At 40.2% G+C, this 22,198-nt stretch overlaps 2 protein-coding genes across 2 annotated transcripts in view; one reads left to right on the top strand and one right to left on the bottom strand.

Annotated features, from left to right (window-relative positions):
• The first annotated feature begins 10,479 nt into the window (after positions 1–10,479).
• LOC104376262 (E3 ubiquitin-protein ligase RNF170) lies at positions 10,480–18,077 on the top strand. Its single transcript, XM_009982807.2, has 5 exons — positions 10,480–10,500; positions 11,884–11,992; positions 16,470–16,543; positions 17,033–17,143; positions 17,772–18,077. The coding sequence occupies exons 1-5, from the start codon at positions 10,480–10,482 to the stop codon at positions 18,075–18,077; spliced, it is 621 nt and encodes a 206-aa protein (XP_009981109.2).
• Positions 18,078–20,993: 2,916 nt separating this feature from the next.
• Positions 20,994–22,198, bottom strand: part of FGGY (FGGY carbohydrate kinase domain containing) — a 127,907-nt gene continuing 126,702 nt past the window's right edge. The window contains exons 14-15 of the mRNA XM_009982806.2: positions 21,871–21,932; positions 20,994–21,075 (exon numbers count right to left, since the gene is read on the bottom strand). Coding sequence (XP_009981108.1) covers positions 20,994–21,075; positions 21,871–21,932 — 144 coding nt within the window. The remainder of the gene's footprint in view (positions 21,076–21,870; positions 21,933–22,198) is intronic.

The following is a 22,198-nucleotide window of genomic DNA, read 5'->3' as shown; positions in this document are numbered from 1 at the left end:
CACTATAATCTATTCATTATCCAAAGCGTAGGAATTCTGGATATTTTGTATATTCTGCAAATTAATCCCTTGTACAACAGTGTATTCATTGAAGGAGTCTTGTATTCAGGCTTTTCTGAAAGGTGGAAATATGTTCAGGTGGAATGAGCATCTTTCAAGTATTTTCACATTAGATGGAAATACTTTCCTCACTTGAGGCCCTTCTTGGAAGTCATTCAACTATGAGAACACTTGTTTTTAATAAAAGACTGTTTAAGCCAGTGGGATTCCTGGAATTCCTGAGCCATTTATGCTCTTTACACTTTTCTTGGCATATCTTAACTCAATGAACATTTTCTTTGATCCCCACAGACTTAATGTTGGTAAGGAACAGTCAACTCATTAAAACTATGAAGGCTTGGACTGGCATTTCTAGTCTGTCTTAATAATTAATTTAGTTTTGACTAGAGTAATTTCTGGGGTCCTTGGTTACAAACTTTCAGGTATAGTTATCTCAGCCCATGTGATACAGTCAGTGTGTATATAACATGCAAAGGCATCTACACCTATTGCACAGAATACTAACACAATTATTGTGTTATTATTTTAGTATATTTAGTTTATTATAGACATTTCAGAAAAAAGTAGCCACTGCTTATAAAAATATTAATTAAGGTTTATCATATGTCAGTGAAGTAGGCATTGATAATCTGAAACAGATGTTACTTCAACACTATTGTTAATATGAGCTATGCAGATCACATTTTATTACAGAGAATATTAAATTGCAAAGTAGGAATCTATTGTTAATCTCATGTGTAAGACAAACAAAACCTAGACAATTTTTTATCTTTTATTGGAGAAAGAAGAGAAGGTGAAAAGAGCTGGAGGGACAGAGAGGCCATTTGGACTTGATTTGAGGCAATTGTTAAGTTACTCACCTTGGTACTCTTCAGAGCCACAGGCTGTGCAGATTTGTCTTCTTTTTAAATTATATATGCATCTCTGGCCAGTCCACTGTCTCTAAATTCTCCTGGGGAAAGGAAATTCACTTGCAAAGTCAAAAAGAAAAAGACAAGATGGACTAAATGAGGACTGCCTTACCTGGTTGCTCTTTAAAAAAACAGAAAAATTAATGCAAAGAATGATGGATTATCTCTGCTTTAGTATAATGTAATTTCCCATGGGAGGGTAGAGAAAAGGTGGAAATAATGCCACAGAGCCAAAAGTTGTGATATCTCATTAAATTCCATAAAAAGCTACTGAAAAGAAAGCAGGTCAGAGGTGGAAAACTACCTACATTTATAAAAAAGATTATGACCAGATCTTTGTAATTGTACCTTTTGGCTTCATACAGCAGGAGTATAAATGGTTAACGTCTTTAAGGAGTGATCTACCTGGATTACCTCAGGGAAATAGCTCAGAATCAGGAACTTTGATGAACAGTGACCTCAGCAGGATAAAATATGTACACCTCTAAAACATCATTTCTCCTCGACGAGATCTCACGTTGTCACGTAACCTTCCCTCCCAGCATGCTCCCTCCCTCCATGGTTGTTTCTCTAACATTTGTCAATCTCGTGTCTATGCTTTTCTATTTCTGGCTTTTTGTGTACTTTGTCACAGATATCTGCACTTCTATTTTAGTACTCTTATCTCTTTTCAGTGAGCAAGGTCACGCGTGAAAGCGCGCTTTGGCAATTCCAGTATTAGCTAGCTGACACTGACATCATGGAACTGTTTGCACTGTCATGGTGCCGGCTCCTGGCTTTATTTACCCTTTTCACATGTATTAAATTTCTCAGATAGAATTTCAGTCTGTGCCAGTAGCAAAAAATTCAGCACTGGGATATGAACTGTGACAGAGACCTATTTGTCACAGGCAAATCCACATTAATGCTTTCAAATCCTGTTTCCATAGGTTCGTTGAAAAGTCAGTGCAATTTTGTGACTTCATTTGACTAAAGCACTGGTTTGGCTGGTGGTTTTGTGCCCCAGCAAGACCATTTGGTTTGTAGATTCTGATCCTGAGAATATCCTTGCACTTACTTACCGTTGTGCACCAAATACCTCCAGTTTTCACCACAGTCCAGGATCACTCCATGAGTAAACTCATAAGCGTCTGTTTTTTTCAGGATCAGGGAAATCACCAACTTGATGTCCAAAAAGAAGAAATCCCTTTAGACTGATTCTGTGCCAGGGTACTGGTCTGTAGTATTGCACAGAGAAACTTATTATGGTAATATCTCTAATCTCTCTAAAGACAAAATTTTCAAAACTCTGTTTCATCGTACCTATTATATACCATTATCTTTTTTTTCAGAAACACTATCATCAGTATATAAGGTTCACTGAATAAAATGTTAATAACTTGTTCATTTCCATCATTTTGAAGTTGAAAATTAACAGCAAAGTAATGAAAGAGTATACCTTTCTCAACCTCTATAAGTTGATGTGAGAAATTACTGAAAGACATGTTTTTAAATGGAGTATTTAAATAGTATTCTCCAGTTGAAGAAGAAAAGTCTGTGTTCAGAAATAGAAACAGTAGCTGAAAATGTCATAGCTATCACTTGCTGTTAAGTAACACAGAAATGTCTAAACCTCGACGGTAGCTGAAGAGAGCAGTATAGCTATGGTATGTAAAGCACAAGGTGAATTGTTCTGATACTCAGCCGCAACACTTACATGATGAGTTCAGCAAGTCAGCATGCATCTGTCAAAACTGAGTGCAGAGTTCCCACCGTTTTTATAGCAAGATAATTTTTCTCATTTTCTTTGAAAATGAGCTGCAAATTGCTTAAAAATTTTGAACACTTTTTCTTTCATATTTTAAGGTTTTCTTGATATAGCATATTCCAAAGGGTGAAAGCCAACTCCTATAGCAGGGAGGTCAAGCCTCTTTTTAACAGATTGCTCACTCTAAGCAGTTCCAGGGAGGCTAAAATTATTTTTATTGGCTATTCTGACAAAATTACATTTTGCACTTGCATAATTCCTCAAGATACATGTTACAATTGTCTGATTTTACTAGCCATTCACTGTCATTTCCATTTGAAGAGATTTCTCTCTCACTTTCCTGATGCTCTTCACTGACAGCTGGTCTGACGTGTTTTGCTTTGCATAGGAACTGGGTTCACAGTGGTTGTGATGGCTCAGCTCCTTGGTTTAGCAGAACAGTGTGAAACCTGCCTACATATCCAGCAGCCACCACTCTTATATCCCAGGATGGAATGAGGTCACAGCTGGGATGCACAGAGGGTTCATACTGCAGAATTCCATCTCAGCTGAAAACCCCTTGGTTTTTGTCCAATGCCATTATGTAGGCACAGAAACTGTTATTTCACATCTTTATGCTTCTCAATCCCATCTTTATACTTCTCAGTAACCAATTTTTGGTTAGATCGGCTTTTGTGGAGCAGAATTAAGAAACTTTTTTTAAAATTGGGAATTCATAATGCAATAATATGAGTGGTTGGCATGAACAGATCTGTTGGCTTTGATGGGACTGTTTGACTATGCAGAGTAACTCGGGCATGTTAAGTTTTCCGGCTCGATCTCCAAAGCCAAAATGACGAGCTTATTACCAGTCAATAGTATTACTTGCACTGTAGTTGTGCTTTAAGGCCTCAACCAAAGATCTAGTACCAAAAAAGCCCAACCCACAATTACACGATGAATGAATCCAGGATTGCAACTTTGAGACATACACTGGGACCAAAAAAGTTAGTAAGCAATAGGAATGGCTAGCCTTGGGCAATCATGTTTTTACTGATTCAACGTCTAGATCCATAGAAGTTTAAGAGATTTTCTTGTGTCTGTTCCCTTTCTCAAAATATTCTGGAGCTATGTGAAGGGAACCTTGCTATTATTTAACAGTCTGGCTTTCTCTGGCAAATAACTATGGTCAAATTCAATGAGTTAAGCCTAATAAAATCCAAATTTCCCTGTTAAAGACTGGGTGCTGAGTCGAAGTGCGAGAAGACTGCAGATTCCCTGCTGTCCTGCATCTAGCTGTGCCTGGGGGTGAGGGGAAGCACATTGGGCTGTAACTGAGCAATAATAGGTTTAGCGCAAAACAAAAAATGGAACCAAAATCCTGCGTATTGAAACAATGCAGAATTTAGCATCATTTCCAAGACCAGCCTGTCTGTTAGGTAAGGACATAAGTGCCATAGCGCTATGCATACAGCCCCTGGCAAGTAAAAGGAAATCTTCTGGGCTTGTTTCACCTTTACAAAATGTCCGTAATCTTTTTGCTGTTATTTGGTTAGAGGGAGTTTCACCACTGTATTAAAACCATTCGAATCCTTTTTTGAGTTACTACTAATCAAATACTCTAGTTAAAATAGATTTAATGTGTTTAAACCAATTTTCCAGTGCATAAACATTCCTGTCTAAAAATCACAGGAATAACTGACGTCTTTGTTAGCAGCTTTTATGAATTTAACATGTTGAGCAGAGTACTTGGGAGAAGGTCAGAGAGAAAGAGCTATGCTCAGATATTTGGGGGGTCCCTTGGTGGGAAGCATTTTACTAGAACAGCCTGGAGAGGATGCCACTGCCTACCCTGTGTCAGTTCTCTGGATAAAGAAACGGCTCCAGCTTCTGCATCTGTCAGTCTAGCACCTTTAATAAGTAATTAAATCACACTGCAGATTTGTATACGTACTTAGATAAATACTAAATGACAGCTTTCACACTGGCATGTGAGCACGCATGCATACCCAGGGCAGGAAATCACATACAGTATTTCATTTGTTGCCAGTTTATCTGTAGCAAAGTGAGGAAGATGCCCTGGGGACTGGTGACTAACAAGGAGCATTGTTTATGCTACAAATCCCATCCGGTTATTAGTCTTTGAAAAGTGCTTTGTTTAGCTTATCAGTGCTTCAGCAGGAAAGCCAGGGGCGTTATTTTTGTTGTAAGTGTATTTCTCTTCTAATATTACTGAGTCCCACTCCACTCCTCCATAAAAGGTTAATGTTTTACTTGAGGGCTGAAAATTAGGCATGTGCTTTAGTGTCTTGCTGAACCAGGATCAGGATGGTTAACACCACACAAAACCAAGCCCTTAACAGGTTTCCTTATTGATTTCGCTGTATTAAATTGGAGAAAAATCTTTACAGAAATCAAGTCTTTCTTAAGGACCACAGAGCATGAAAAAGAATAAATACCTTATGAAGTATATATGCCTATCAGTTAAAATTTTAATATGTTAGACCTTCTGCTTAAATTCTACACTTTACCTGATTAATTGGACAGTATTGTGTTACACAATTTAATTCTGCACTTACGCAATTGCAGGGAATCACAAATGTCTGGCAAGTTTTGAGCCTTGAGCCTGTTTCACAACAGTACCGATAAGCTGCTACTCTAACAGATGGATCAAAATACCTGTAGTGTGCCCTTGATCAAGTTAATATTTAAAAATAGTAATGCAATTTTTTTATTAGGTTCAGGTATCTTTTAAATTACATGAAACATCTTTTAGGGGGAGAAGATTTATTTAGATATTTTAGAAAGGCAGGGCTGTTGTTTTTTTTTTCCTGTTTTGTCCTGGGTTTTTAACAGACTTGCTTTACTTGAGGAGAAAAAACCTCACCACGTTTCTTTCATAACCATAATTTAGAAAACCTGACAGACCATTGCCATTGAGCAACTAAGTTAATAATTGACAAAGATGCATAGCTGGCCTTAATGAACGTCCCAACACTGTCAGCAGGTGTGACTTACTCAGCTCCTCTCAAACATTTCTGGAAAGAGGAATGGTAAGCCCAACTTTACGTAGGTCTTCTGAACCACGGTAGGAAACTTTCCTTAGAATGATTATGAATAAATATTTGAAGTATTTATTTATACTTTTAATCATTAGATTCCTTTTTGAAAATTTGCACGAATCAATTATTTCCTTTACAATATGTCATATTTTGTATTTGCTTGTGATTACGTTAGATATGTATTGTCAAATAATGGGCTGTCCAGTGTATCCTCCCTGATCATCTTAATTGGCCTTGTAATTGAGACACGGAGCAGCTGCTTGCCTATCAAAGGAATCTGACCAAGAGATCACGCAGTATCGTGCCTTCCTAACAAGTTTAAACCTCAAAGCAAGGTCTATTTTACTTCTAAATAATGGCACGTGTTCATGGAAAAATGAATAAATATTTGTTAGCACTTGAATCTGCTAAGTGCTTTTTAAACTTTAGTTCCTTCTCTTCATACATGCTGTGATGAGAATGGACTGATCACTGATGCTTTAACCCAAAATTTCTTTGTGGTAAAGCTGAAAGATGTCATGAGCTGAGCTGTGTCACAGAGATAAATGTTTATACCCAGGAGCTTCTGGCTTCATCATCAAAGATATAATCACTACTTCATGTGTTTCTTTTGCATACAAGTATTAAAAATGTATCAAATCTAGCTTTTTAGTACAATAGGCTTGATTTTGCAGAGTTCAGCTTTCATTTTAAGCCAAAAGATGTGGCTGGATTTGAAAAGATTGCCTTTTTCTCAAATCTGGCTGTCAAGTAGGGAACTTCTGGGCTTGAACAGTTTCAAAGCCTGGCCCCCGATGAGGTATCTACATGAAGAATTCTTTTGCAAATCCGACCCCAAAAGCAAGTAACACCTGGGGTGCTCACTGAGAAAGGACTATAAACACACAGACCTGATTTTAGAAAAACTAAAATTGTATTTTAAAATAAATGCGTAAACTTCCCATGGTCTTCGCCAGCAAGCAATTTTAACATTTGACAGGAAGCACTGCACATCGCCATCCATTGCAACCCCTGTAACGTAAGCTGTCAAAAGCCTTTTGTGTCATATATGAGCATGTATGTCACAGTACGTTCGACTTACTCTCTTCTGGCTAGTTGGTGAAAGTGGGCCGGTTCGTTTTCCCTCAGTATTTCTACACAGGGAGTCACTTTATGTCCATTAGCTAGTTCAGGTGCATGGTCTGGTGATCTCCACTGGTGTGGTGGTGAGGGTTTGCTCACTGGATGTGAGGGTTCAAGCTCTTTGATCAGTGAGAGCACTACGCCAGCATTTCCTATGTGGGTGAAAGCTTTCACCACTGAATGTAATTTAAAAGGTGGCCAGTCCTTGAAAATGCTGAGCCCTGCCCAGGTCTTTCGAAGAACACTGTGCACTTGAGAGGATGGTGGGTCCTCCAGCTTCACAACACAGTGAGCTTTTCCTTGCAAATGGTGAGAGTTTAGACATAACTCATGTGTTTAGTATTACTATTGTCTGTTGGTGGGCATCTCCAGTACTTGGCCTGGGTGAATTTGGTATAATCCTTACATGTCTCAGTCTCTCTCTGTGCTGTAGAAGGTGCTCAGGAGTCTAACTCTGGTCTAGGGAATTCATAGTGGGGGAGATACTGAAAAGACAGGTATTGTGGCACTTAAAATTTGAGGTGGCAGAGTTTAAGGTCTTCTCTGGATCTTTGGATTCTGTTTTTCAGAATAGTTTGCTTCTGAACTTTGGGTGTTTTCTTTTCCTCCCTTTCTTCCAAATGAAGTAAATCGACTTCTACTGGACTATACGTTTAACCTTCCCATTCCCAGGAACATATGGGCTAATCCACTAATATTTTAGGGTTTTTAAAGGTGAATCTTAAGACAAAAGCTAACTTTAAGTGTTCAAAATAGCATTAAGAAAATTGTACACGAAATCTTGACTTGGGTATCTTCCTTCATATAACTCAATGGGAGGAGTACTGTGGTTGTAAAGCATGAGGAATTCCTGAGCTTCCCTCTGTCTGTTAGACTTGGGAAGAGACTCATTTCAAATCTCACCAGGGTGAGCAGTATGAATCCTGAAAGAACTTCCATACTTCATTTTCTGTGCTATACTTTGTGGCGTGCTCTACTTTGACTGCAGCTAATCAAGTTACTAGAACATGATGCCTCTGGTGACAAATGGTGCAAGTTTGCCCTGCTGCTCCCAAAGCACAGATGTTCCTGGCACAGGAGCATAACTTCCAGATGCTACATAGAAAAAATAGTCCCCTTTTTATTCAGCAAAGCTGCTTTACAGTATCAGTATGGCATTATCCAGGCCTGGGATTTTCCAAGGTGAGACAGGCACCAAGATCCAAATACAAGGTTATGACATAGTAACTTTTATGGGCACTCTCAAAGTTTCCAGCCTAAGATGTTAACAGGAATGACAATTTTAATTACTGTTTGTGATTACACGTAGAACTACTGTATGAGAGGAAGCTCCCTAAAAATCTGTCATTTTAGGCAAAATCACACTAAATATTTTATTTTCTTAAGACTGTTTAATGCCATCAAAAACTCACAGCCTCATGACACAAAACACTAACTGCCATAATCATTACTTCAATCTCTAATTCAGCCTGCTAGTTCAAATGTTCAAAGGCTGGCTCAAGATTTTGGAAGGGGTAAATGAATTTTGGCAGACTTACAGCTACGTCAGATACCATCTGTCTTCTCTTTCTATCAGATCCAGCTGGGCGGCCAACCCAAACAGCGTTTTGAGTGCTTGGACTCAATAAATCAGAAATTTATGGGCACATAATCTATTAAAAAGAAATCAAAAGATTTGGCATGTTTTTCCTAGCCTATCTACTCAGGACAAGACTAAGCCGCCGATGCTTACAATGCTCTATTGATGAAAGAATGGCTACACCAGGTGAAACCAGGGCCATCTTGCCCTCTGCAGCAATGGATGCCTACAAAAGAATAAAGAAACAGGCAATGACACGATGCCTCCCCAGAATACTCTTTCATTCTCTACCAATTTATGGCTCAGGAACGTCCTCAGTCAGAGGTACGACCTTTGCAGTTAATAGTACTTAATGCCCGGTACTTGTCGAAATCAGGAATTTCTAGCATCCATAACAAGGTTTCCTGCTTAACTGTGTCTGTAAAGAGCTTCCTATTTTTTCCCCTCTGAATCTGCTACCTGTTAGTCATTCTGCCAGAGCTGGTCCCATTTCCCACCTTGGTTCATTCAGTAAGACAGAGATTACAAGAAGATAAAAATTGCTGCCTCATGGAACGGAGTTTGAATGATTTTTCTTCATCGCATACATGCACGTATTCTTCACCTAGTGTCATCAGTACAGATCATTGCCTGGTTCTTTGCTGTAATTCGTAGAGTCCTCTAACTCAACTCTAACTCAAATGCTCTGAGAGCAGAGCTTGGGCATTTGCAAGGTCTCAACAGGAACGTGCACTCAGCTGAGGAGTTTCCAGTCCCTTTGCATGGTAGCTTACCCCAGCAGCCAGAACTGCTATCATACAGTAACACACCAACATTCAATTTTCCTGTCTTCTGAACAGCACAAACTCTATTTCTGCAGACTTGCTCATGTAAGTCAGCAGAAGATGAGTCATCTGGAAAAAAAACTCTAATCATTTGTCCCCTAGGAGTCATATAGTAAGTTAATTATTGTACAACACACTCTAATACAAAATACATGAGAAGTTTCAACTTGTTGAGGTTGCAGAGGGCAAGAGAGCTTTTGAAAATTTCCATCGGTTATGCTCAGGGAATGCTGGGTTTCCCTGGACTCAGTATCTATTGCATAATCAGAAACACATTTGGTTCCCTTTGTTGTATGAGACAGAGCTGAAGAAATTCGTGTGTGTTACTATTTTACAAAACCAAAGAGTAGATACCTAATTGGCTGAGGTAATGTATGCAGTGTTTATAAACACAACTGCTCTGGGGCAGTTCCTCAGCTGATGAAAACTAGTACAGCTTATATCAGTTGAAATAATACTCTCCTAAATCTGCAAATACCCCATCAGCACTGTATGGGAAGTCAAAATATAGGAATGTGATGTGCCATATGGATTTTAGGTAGCATTGTGTTAAAACCTGCTTGCCTGGAGTTCACCTGTCGGTGTACTGGACTTGAATCTGATCATCGTTGTGTTTTAGTTATTCATACTCAGTCATCATGGCTTTGTTGGGCTATTGTGTGGCTGTTATCTCAGCAGGAGATAACCTTATCAGTGTTCAGAGAGGAAAATCAGAAAACAATGAAAATGCCTTCAGCCTCTGAATTTTTTCTCTTGAGAATCAGAAACAAATAACATTTCTGACTTCCGAAACAGTAAAGCAGAAAGACTTTTCCCAGTAGTTATGGCACGTTGTTTTAAAACCTCCAGTTCTTCTTATTTACAGATCCTCGTTACAGGAAGGAAAAACTGGCATTAAAGGTGCCGATTTAAAGTTACTAATTTGGTGAACTCATAATTATAGACACGGCTCTGGCAAGAGATTCAGTTTCCTGATCAGTCATTTGGCAGATCTACATGATGACCTCTCTTCTTTCTTGGAATTATCACATTAGAAAAATTAATTACTTAAAAATAATCTTTGTTGACAAATGAGCTTGAATCTTCACAGTCACTTTGGATCTTCCAGTATTTGACCTGCAAAATACAGCATCTATTCGATTTTCTCTTTTTCTATAAATACGTCAAATTCTTGGAGTGTATTCATTGATCTGTCATGGAGACAGATGCCAATCAGGTATCTGAAAAACAAATAAGCAATCCAGATTGGGCAAGAAGCAACAGCAAGCATACGGTGGTACCGTAATCCCAAATTATGCCATCATCTCATCTGAATGCCTTCAGTAATGGAGAAATAATACCCATTCCATATAATGACAGACCTCTGTGGTCATTAAGAAACATGTGAAGTTCCACCTTTTTTTGATCAAAATACAAAATAAAACTGCAGTTGATGCCATCTCCTGTTGAACCTTGCTAAACATGCGTAGGCAGTGGATGACAGTCAGTAACCTTCAAGACTCTGCCTTAAAGCGGAGGAACTTCCTTGGAAGCTCCCTCTCAATTTCAGAAGTCCTCCTCTGTTTCTGGGACTGACTGAAATGTTGAAATAACTTTATATCAAGAAAGGACAGACACTAATCACACTGTTATTACATTTGCTTCCAAGACTGATCTCATATGGCCAAATGTACTAAGACCAAGTAGGCAGGTCCATCATCCAGTACAGACTAGCTAACACATCATAATAAAGGCAGCAAAAACTTTCAATGTGGTAAGGAATCAGTATCAAGTAAGAGCAGTTATTTTATTTCTCACTGTATCAAACAATCATGATGTAGATGAATGTACTGCCAGACTTCTACTGCTTTCAGGCAATAATTTAGGAGCAAAGACTGGAAGACCAATGTACATCCTTCAGCCTTTCCCCTCAAGCAATATGATAATACACTTTGGATTTTAAAATGCTTCTTTATCACTTCAGAGGCTTACAGAATTCTTATCTTCCTGCTCTAAAAACAAAGTTCAATATTATTCTTAATTACAGACTTTGCTAAGCAAAGGGAAGGATTGTTTGGCAGGAAACAAGTCCTTTATTTAAGGAAGTAAATTCTTAATTTCTTTTTGCTACATAGCCTATGGTACACACTGAGAACACTATTCTGTCACCCAAGGAAGGCAGAGAACGCAGTGGACTTTATTTCGGTACATTTAAGTGACAGACATGACTACAAAGGAGGAGGGAAAAGATCCAAGAGATACTGAGGCAGACTTCAGGTGCTGTCTGACTAATAATGGCAGCTGGACAAGCCAGTGCTTCAAACTTAACTGGCTTTCAAAACATATATGTTATCCAGTGGTGTATTTGGTGTATCACTGGAAGCAGAAACATGGAGTCATGATCTTACCTCTGACACTGGTCCTTTCTGCAGGAATACACAAAGCACTTCATTTCTTTGTGCCTGATTTTCATTATCTGCTGAGGTAACGATTAGTTAGGTGTGACATCTATACTTAGGTTCTGTGACTCTCTGCTAACCATAGTAAATTACTATCAATGAACTGAATATGTAGATCAAAATACTAATTTATTAAAGACTCTGTACTACTTCTCTTCCAGGAATCACTCCAAATTTGGAAACCTAGTAATCACAGTGACTTCAGCTGCCCCATCTGTCTCCAGACAGCGACTCTCCCAGTAGAAACCAACTGTGGACATTTATTCTGTGGTAAGTTTTCTGGATGGACAGTGCAGTGCTTATACAGGCTACGAAATAAAGCACTCTTCTTTTAGAAATCTCAAGTCCTGTGTATGAACCAGGACCAAGCCCTTCTCCCTGGAATTCATGTAAGTGCTCTCACTAGAAGCAAGAAAAGTCCCTTCTTTATAAAAATCAAAAAAATCAGTATTTTTTTTTGCTCATTGCTTTCATGTCTACAAGGTGCAACTTTTCAAATGTCCAAGAAGTCTTAAGACAACAAGAAGTAACAGATCATCTCACAGGATACTCCAAAATTACAACACAAACTCATGGAATGGGTAAAATGCACCAGAAAATGATGCGATTTTTATTCAACTGTGCAAAAAAAAACCCAAAACTGTTAAAAATCAACAGTCTAATAATCATACACTTTGTAACTGTGACAGCTCAACATGTAACAAACAGGAAGTCTTATCTTCAAGCATGAAGTCACTTCTGGGAAGACAGCTTGTCTTTTTAATCAACAGCATAAAAATCCAGCTGTCCCATAAAATTAATCCTGATTGTATTTATATTGGTGAAAATGGGGAGTAAGACACACTGAGCTTGGGTCTGATTCTGTTCCACAGACTTGCTTCCCATGTGAAACATTTTCCTAAAATAAAGCAGAGGTGATCTAGAGGTTTTCTAAACTAAACAAAACAAAAACCCTCAACAAATTAGTGGAAGTTACATATTGAACAATTCAAAAAGTGAGTTTCTGGTCATATATAAACCTGCTTTTAATCTGTTTATTGTTTTTTAAGTAAATCTGTGTGGTCATAGAAGGGAAAAATGTTCAAAGACATCTCACCACAATGGATGCTCTGTAACTGTTTATTCCAGTCCAATTTAACAGGAAAGGGAGAGATCCAGATTTAGAGGGTCCTTCTGTCAAGGCTGCCTGTGCTGTGGTCTCCTGTCTTCACCCTGGGCACTTACAGTCACTGGATAATCCAAGTAAAACCATAATTCTCTAGATAAACGTGTCTGCTGAATGCTGCCTTTGAGGCTGCTAAGCCATATGGTTAGGATTACAAAATTTAAATAATTTTTCAAAGGGAATACAAGGATGAAGCATAGAATAGTGGAGGAGTTATGTTCATAATTGTATTTATAAAGGGGATTTTGGGATTTTTAAGGCCCACATTCTGCATCACCAGAGCCAGTGTGAGCTTTGCACCAGCTCTGAAAGGCAGCAGGATAAGGCCGCCTAGACTGAATACTTTTCCTCAGACCTCTGGCATACATCGTCCAGTGAATTTACAGGTGAAGTTTACAACCTCACTGTCCTGGCTGCTGCTGAAGTTCCTTGTTGTCATCCCCACAGTGGGGCTGGCAGAAGAGAACTGGAGTTTATGATCTGATGAGGCTGAAACTGCCTGTGAAGGTACTCCAGGGCTGCTGTGCAGCACAAGATCAGTAATCTCTGGTAGCAGAGGGGCAGGCAGGCGGCTGGAAGCAGTACTATCTGATACTGCAACAGCAAGATACAGCAAAAGACACTGGTCAGAGCTGTAAAGCTCCTTTCTACTGCTCTGGCATTTTACAGAGACCTTAAAGCAAGTGCAAGTTATATTTACAAGCCATTTACACCTTTTTCACCATGTAAGAGTGTTATAAAAAGACCCAAACATAAATGAGAACAAGGGACTGTGTTGTGACTAATGCTGGTGCAATAAAAGCTCATTTTTATCTTCAGGAAGTGACATTTTTCTACTTGACTGACGTGATGCTCACCCGGCACAACTCCTCATCACCACTGCCACTATCTCCATCCTCTGAAACCACAACAAATCAGTGGATCACAAACAGCTAGGGACACTTTGTAGGGCTCATCTACCTCACGAGTGACACCATTTAATACTTTAGGTTGTTTCATGTTTTTGTAACATTGTTTTATAACATACTGGAAGAGGATGCTTTGAATATAACTCACTCCAGGACAAACAGTGAGCATACGGCCTCAAAACGTGTTTCAAATAATGTCACAGAAGTTAAAGTTTCAAGTACGAAGATAGACAAAACAACAAAGATCATCAGCTTTGGTATCTTTCTCTGGCCTGGTTAATTTTCCCTTTTCTGTCTGTGTATACGGCATAACGATACAGACTTTATTTTAGTTTGGGGTCTGTGGAGAAGTAGTACAATATAGGAGCTTGGTATATATTGCCATCATTAGCTGTATATATTTAGCTAGGCTTTACCTTCCTCGAGAACATCGTCACTGACACTCTGAAGCACAGATTCCAGTGCAATGCATTATATATGTTATGACTATGTTTATATAGTAGAAGCAGCCTCTGTAACAAGTCTGTTTTTCATGTCTTAAACCAATAAAACTCTACATTGAGCTTATCAAAACCATTCTGTGTAGATCTAAGTCTGTTGTGACTGAAATCAGTAATAAAACTTCTCTTGATGCCCTGTGGAACAGAACTGAGGCAATGCTGAGCTCTCTTAATAAATCCTGCTCTGGTAAAAGTTTTATTTAAAAAATGTGGTCAACCCGGAGCTTTTAAAGAAGATTAATGTGGACTTATAAAAAATGTCTGATTTTATTATTAGTAGTAATTCATACAGTTTGTCCTGAAGTTTTCCTTTTCAGCTTCAGTTTGAACCATATGTTCAGGAAGTTCAACTGAAAAGCGATCCTTGAGCAATATTATTTTTTTCTAATTAACAATAACCACAGAGGTATTTTAGAGAAACCTACAGACTTCCTCAGAAGGTTGTGTGGCAGGCTAGATTAAAACAGGATTTTGTCTATTTTACGAAAAATGCACCGAAGCACAAATAGGTCAACTTCAGAGGAGTCCTTCCTTTCCTGTTCTACCAAACAAAGGATTCTGCATGCAACAAATTTTAATTTCCATAGGTTTCTTTTTCGAAAGCCCTTGAAGAACCGTGGGATCCATCAGTGTCCCGTTGTCACCACTGGGACTGAGCACAGGCACAGCAATACGGCTGTGTGTGTGGATCACGATACAGGATCTGGACCCAGCGGGTCAAAGCAGTTCCTGAAGTGAGGCATGATGTCTGTCAAACGCAGAAGTTCAAACGAGAGCTGGAAGCTGGCTGCCAGACTGAGTTATACGTACCGCACAGGGATTCAGATATAACACAGCCAACGGCTCTGCGCACGCAAACAAAACAGAAGAGTCATAAAGAAAAACTGCATTCGAATGAAAACAAAAGTAAAAAGCACAAGTCAGAGCGAGGTTCATAAAAAATATCTTTGGGCCAAGTTCAACATCCTTAGTATATAGGTTGTAACTGATAGTGTCATGAACATTTTTATATTTGATTCCAAATGCATTTCTCCAATATTCCATTTTTCAATGAGAATAGACAAAGTACATCTGGGTGCACTGAGGGCTCTTGAAGATTTCTTGTTATAATACTGCTTACAAGAAACCACTTGCTGGTTATTTTTAAGAACAAAAAGCATTATTCAATTCAATAAAACAATTCCATCAAAATGGCAGCACAGCGTTCTGCTTCTGTTTTCACTGAGGTCCTTGTCAAATTTGATCAGTTTAAATGTTGAGAGATTTTTTTTTCCTGCCCTGTGACACTGCACACTGCGCCTTGGAGCTGAAAGTCAAGCTGTGCTGCTTCTCATTAGGTGCTGTTTGTGCTTTGCTGTTTTTGCAGTTCGTGCCAGCACTGACACTTGTGTTTGTCAACCACTGCTGTCAGTTATGGGTGCAGTCTAATTTCACTGTCCTCAGACTCCGGCCTCTTTCACACCTGAGACCTTAGCATAAGAAGAGGTGGCATTGTATTTGGAAATTAGTTAGCAGTTGGCTGAGTAAGAGGAATCAAAAAGAATGTTGCAACTCATCCAGAGCTACACAGTTCCAAAAGGGTAACAGAGTTGAAATACAGTAAGAGACAGAAAAAAAATCAAACTGCTGAAACAGCTCGATGTATGTTACCTTATCACGAAGATATGCGTTGTGCCACCAGAAGTTTGCGTCACCAGACTGCCCCTTGGCTGTGCACGTTGGTTTATGTGGGATAACTAGCCCTCATAACCCTTCGAAGCCACCCTGGCTCTGGAGGAACTCCACCTTTACGCAGCTGCACCGCTTTTGCCCGCAGCAGCCAACACTGTGCTCCGAAGGGTGCCTGTATTCCCGAGTGCTTCACTCACAATACAGGGAGCTTCAAGAATAAGATGCTATCCACAGGAAAACAAACTGAACCAAAGTCTCCCTAAGGAGGTCCATGTATCTCTCTATATTCCAGTGTAGAAGAGCTAAGGCTTCATTTTTACACTGTCACTTTGCAGAGTAAAACCACCTATTAAAATGAGAGCAAAGAATTACATTCATTTTTACAGACCGTTATAGAAAGAGAGTTTATTAATTCTGGTAACTTCCTTGTAAATATTAAATATCCTCAAAAAAAATTTACGTATCTTAGTACAATTTCTTTTTTTTTTTTCCTCCTTTGGTAGGTTCCTGTCTGATCACATACTGGAAACACAGTCCCTGCTTAGCAGCAATAACCTGCCCTCTCTGCAGACAAAAGGTAAGACTTATCTCCCTTGTACGTATCTGCATGATGATACACACAAAATGACAACCTTGAGCACTTCAGTTCAACTTTATTTATCATCTAATTTTCCATAGCGTTTCAAAAACCACTTAGACTTGAATGACCCTGCAGCCATTTGCATTTATCATTTGACACATGTCATATCAGGCAACCCTGTGAAACATTAAACAGCCCTCCAGCATTTTACTTTTGCGTAGTTTATTGAATCTCTGGGATTACATTCCATAAAAAGCAATATGGAAGTTCCTAATCTGATCTGACCTCGGTCAGAGGCTGCCTGTTTCACTGGAAGGATGGATGCAGGTTATAAAAGGAAAATGTTCTTGCTGTTGTGGAACTGCTGGAGCTGGACAGAGGTCCAGTTGCAAGAGAGAGACTATGGAGAGACGTGAACTATGGAACACTGTCCTTTATACTGGAGATTAAAATACACTGTGCTAATGTTGATCTTTTTTTATGAAGGTGGTTCTTCTGGATAACATCTCGTGTGAAAAGCAACAGGACAAGCCAAGTAAACAAATTGTACATGACATTAGAGATTACAACAAGCGTTTCTCAGGGCAGCCTCGACCCGTAAGTATTTATAAATCTACATTTACCCAATTGGTAGCACGTAACACATGGAGGATTAAAGAGACCCAGCAATGAAAACTAGTTTGTATCATTATGTGAACTACTTTTCCATGCACTTACTGGCAATATCATAGTGGAGGTATAACCATCCACTGCTGGGTCCAGCATCTTCTAGAAAAGGTGCTTCTTGGACTTCCTAGCTCAGAGGAGTAGTTCTGCAGTCATCCTGGCAGGGAGGAGAAAGCAGTGTGGGATGAAACACAGGAAGGAAAACAGAACTAGAGATGGAGCTTTCAAATATGGCCTCATTTTCAAGAATTCACAGCCTACCCTTCATGCCAGATTTTAAAGACAGGCAAATACTCAGTGCAGCCATTAAGGCCCAGTTTCCAAAAAGACTCTACGTCAAGCATAATACTTTTTTTTCAAAGTGCTGGGGGAGCGAGGATTCCTTTTAGGAGTGTGCCTCTAGATACTGCAAAATAATTGAACAGAGCAGGTGGATTTGGACACACAGAAAGCTTCTGCATTCAGGAGATGTGAATCTGAAAGTGCTTAAGAGGCACATTCAGCTGAAAGAACTGCAGGCATCAGAATGCAAAATCGCGTAACTCATCTGAATCTTTAGTTTGCAGATTACCTTTATGACATGCCGTTATTCCTGACTCTTGCCTTGCGAGGAATCTTCACTTGGGGTGGTCTCGTATGGATTTTTTTCCTCAGAGTCGCTGTTTGTTCCTTTGGAACAATCATATGCTTGTCTTCTCCATTCGACACGAAGCCTGGCCCTCTCTGTAGGACGCTTGGAACAGCTGATGACATGGTGGTTGTTTCCCTTCTTTTAATTTGCATGATAAACATTTGTCAGCAAATTGCATCTAACGGGGTAAATATGGCGAGGTCTGCAGCTCAGAGGGTGCTGTCGGAGTCCTGACTGACTCAAACGTGGACTCCTTGGTCAGATGTCATCGATGGTTCGGGGCAGCGTACGAGGGATTTGTCATTCTGCTGCCAACAAAGGCTGAAGCAGGATCGGTGATACTTGGCATGGCCCCGTGATTCGGTGTGCAAGCGCTCAGGCGGCTGGTTTTACACACCACTGCCTATTTGCCAGACTCCTTCACACTGCTCTTTTCTCTAACGTTTACCTTCATACAAACTGCCTGAATTGAAAACGCCTAAAGCGATGAACAGAGCCTAAAATCACAATGCCAATCAACTTGCAGTTGAAGAGTTTTAGAACTCCTGAGCTTTAACATTTTACATCTTGGCTCAATTTGAATAAAATTTTAATTTGAGCACTTAGCAAACTGTGCAATTTGCTAAGTCTTGTATAACACGAGAAGTGTTAATATCACTACAAAATCTTGTATCAGAGCTGATTACACGTCCACTGCAATACAGATTTTTTACAGCTCTGCAATGAGTACAGTCTTGATTTTAAAATGGATAATAGGAAACTGGTAGTACCACTGGCTTGGAACAAAAACGCAACTATAAAGTAGAAGTATTACAAGGGGATAAAAGCATTTAAAAATCATGCAAGAAATGTGAACAAATCTCTGTAACTCTTCCATATAAGCTCATACAAGGTACACGGCTTCCTTGAACCTTGTGCACCTAAGCTTTAACACAGTCAGCATGACTGTTTGCTTCCTTTCTAGACTTCATACACTCCTTGTGATTTCCTTGTAAGTCTTGGTACCAGTTCAGCCAGAGAGATCAAGGCCAAATTTATGATGATGATATAAGTAGCAGGAAGTTTATGGAAAGTTTGCCAAAGTTGGAGAATGTGTGTGCATGTCTGTTTGTGTTGAGCTGCAAAGAGTTAAAAATGCTGGTGCTGTACCAGACAACCCTACACGTCTGTCCCTGTATAACGTGTACATTTGCTGTGTATTTGGAGTCAGTGGACTTCATTTTTACATGTGAATTGTATATTAAAAGAGATACATTAAAATTTATGAATATTTATTGTTCACAATACACTGGTCTCCAACTGTTTTTTCCTTCTACGTATTTTCAGTTGGCATATTTTATTGTGCCCTTGAATTGTAAGCTATGATATACCACCATGTTGCAGTCATTTTCTTGCTTGTTATACTCTTTTTGTTATGATGTTTCTTCATTTTATTCCCATCAACTTTCATTGTCTTTAATTATGTCCCTGAACTTGTAAAGCTGTTTCTCTTAACAATGGGTACTTTGGAAATGGCAACAATTGCTTTTCCATGAACTACAAGGCAGGAAGTGCATTGTTTCTTTAAAAAAATTACCAGATGTTTTTGAGTGGCGACTACTAACATAAAAACCCCCAGAAACTATTATTTTCCAAGTTCCCTAAGTCTAATTTTGTTATTGTGTAACTTCTGTTTGCATTTAACTGGGAATTACAGTCTATGCCAATACTAAAGAATGGAATTTCTCTCAAGCTAAGCGTATAAAGATGGAGTCCATTTCTGTGACTACTCACTCGGTGGAAAGGGACTGTAGGTTGTTTCTCTGGCATGATCCGGGCTCACCAGGAGGGTGGCTGTTTGCAGCCTGAAGAAAAGAAGGGTTCTCATGAACGACCCGTAACAGTTACATCTGAACATGCTCTTCTGTCACCCCTTGCTTCTCAATCCTCTCCTTCGGGAGGGGACCCTCCTTTTGCTTTTTAAACAGAATAGTATCTTTTACTAAGAAGTAACAGACAAATGGCAGAGAAAGAATGAATTTCTGAGAGAATTTCACTGAAGGCACTGGCAGTATTTGGATATGGCAAGATCCAAACAACCTATACTTTCCGAGGTGAAACATTTTTGCTGTATACAGTGTCCAAACTCTCTCCTTCCACAGCCCAGTTATGCCACAACCTGTCGTCGTGAGCCTGGCAGTACCTTGTAGGACTAACTAGCCAGGGCAACCTTCAAAATCACCTGGGAACAAACGAAAGCCTTTTGTTGCCCAGCAGGCCGCCAGGAAGGAAAACCCTTTCTGTCTCCCTCTGTGTTCCCTGTCCCTCCTGTCGCCGAGTTCAGCTCCGCAGCTGGCGGGCTCTGCGGACGCACGTGCCCTGAGCAGTGTGGTGAGAACGGACAGGCAGAGCTGGGCTGTTTCAGCGCCCGCTCCCTGCAAGGCAGCTGGCAGGATGGAAGGAATGCACCTGCGTTAGGAACGTATTTTCAGCAATTGTGCCTGCTCAGCCTAGTCTTTCAGTGTCAAACAGAGGGCCGTTTCACATCTGCACAGTGATGAACACGCACTGAGGGTGATTTACTTGCAAAAGACAAAGTGGCACGGATTATCGCTCGCAAAACGACTGCCCTGCAAGAATGGAGACAGGAAAATACGAGCAGGAAAGAAGAACACAGCGAGAAAGAGATTGCACAGCTGCAAAAGTGATTCTCGAATATCAGCCACCAAAGAAGTACGATAATCAGAGTAAAAAAAAACCCAAACAGAACTTTCCAATGGAAATCACGTTTAGGTCTTAGCTGTAGCAGATACTGAAATCCAAAGGACCATGCGCTTCAAGTCTCTCCCAGACCGTTAACTTTGTTCCTTGTGCTGTTTCTGCTTGTGGCCAGTCTGTAAACACCGGCACTGGGGTACCCGCAGCTGGTTGTCTTGTCTCCTCTGGCTGGAGCACATGATTATTCCTTGTCCCTGGGGTGCAGGGATTATTGACAGAAAACACCCAGTGCTTCACAGTGAAGCGAATGCCTTTTATTTCTCATTAAGAATTAAAACGTACACTTTAAATGATATCTTTTTACCATGGACGGAATAGTAAGGAGAAATTACTCTCATCACAAGTGTCTGGAAATTTGTTATCCCTGTTGTTCCCAGATTATGTGACTCTGGATTAGAAGCTGTTCATGATGGAGCGATACTCTCTCTGATGTTCCACAAGTTTCAAAAATACTTCGTATTTCTTGTCATAAAATCTGTGTAAGAAAGTTAATTTCAACAAAGGCTGAGATGTTAAGCTTGAAATCCCCTGTAATACACGTTTATTCCTTCACTGAGCATCAAAGCAGCTTCGACTCTTTCCTAATTACAACTTTTACTAGGATCAGAGTCCTGTGCGATTCCAGAGCACCGTTTCCACCCAAACACATGATTCCAAGTTATAATTACACCTTTTGTTGACTCTGCGGCCAGCACAGTTTTTCCGCTGGAGTGCCCCGCGGTGCGAACGGGCACTGCCGGGGCTTCGCCGCTCTCCTGCCCATTAACACCCGCTGGCGGAGCCCCGCGGCTCTGTCGAGGGGGGCCCCATCCGTTACACCCCCCGCACCCCGGGGCCGGCCGCCGCCGCCAGGGGGTGCCCGCGCCCCGCCGCACGCCGGGTCTTTAGGGATCACGCAGGCGGCTGGCGAAGCAGGCGTGAGATTACGCAAAGGTGTCAGAGAGTCGGGAAGCGCATCACCCTTTGGAAAGGCAGCTGAGACTGCTCTGACCTCCCGGCAGCTTCGGAACCGTTCGTCGCATCCCTGTGCTGCTGGTGCCGTTTGCGTGCCAAGGAAAGCCATGGGCATGGGCAGAGATAGGCTAGGGTGCTCGCACCCCACTGAGAGCGAATGACTGCCTTCCGCCACATTACACAGCTGGATGCCCACAGAATCCTTAAAAAATCTGGGTGATAAACGCTACCGCACTGACACAGAGTTATAAAGAGACAGACCTTAACTTCACCTTCAGTAAATTATCACGGATGAACACACAAAAGTCAGGATTACCTTTTATGCTCATGGTTAGGCTGCACGACTCTCCCAATTTTCCCCATTTTCGCCATGGCCTCCTAGTAAAAGACAAACACACACTGCAAAAGCCTGTTTTGATTTAAAATACTTTTTGACAAGAACAAGATGTTTCAAAACCAATCGGAACATTACTGATGTATTTTGTTTCAGCTGAACAGGCCAGATGGCATAAAATATGTTCAATCCCATTATATAGCAGTCATGAGAACAAAGTACTGCAGACCCCTCAGTAAACCAAAATCTGTTCTTCTTTCTTACCGGGAGTCCAAGACAGAACAGACTTATCTTTTATTATTTACACTAA

The sequence above is a fragment of the Tauraco erythrolophus genome, chromosome 10 (genome assembly GCF_009769465.1).
Source record: "Tauraco erythrolophus isolate bTauEry1 chromosome 10, bTauEry1.pri, whole genome shotgun sequence".
In the NCBI taxonomy this organism is placed as follows: Eukaryota; Metazoa; Chordata; class Aves; order Musophagiformes; family Musophagidae; genus Tauraco; species Tauraco erythrolophus.
The sequence above is the reverse complement of the archived record's forward strand: the minus strand, read 5'-3'. Positions and strand labels throughout refer to the sequence as shown.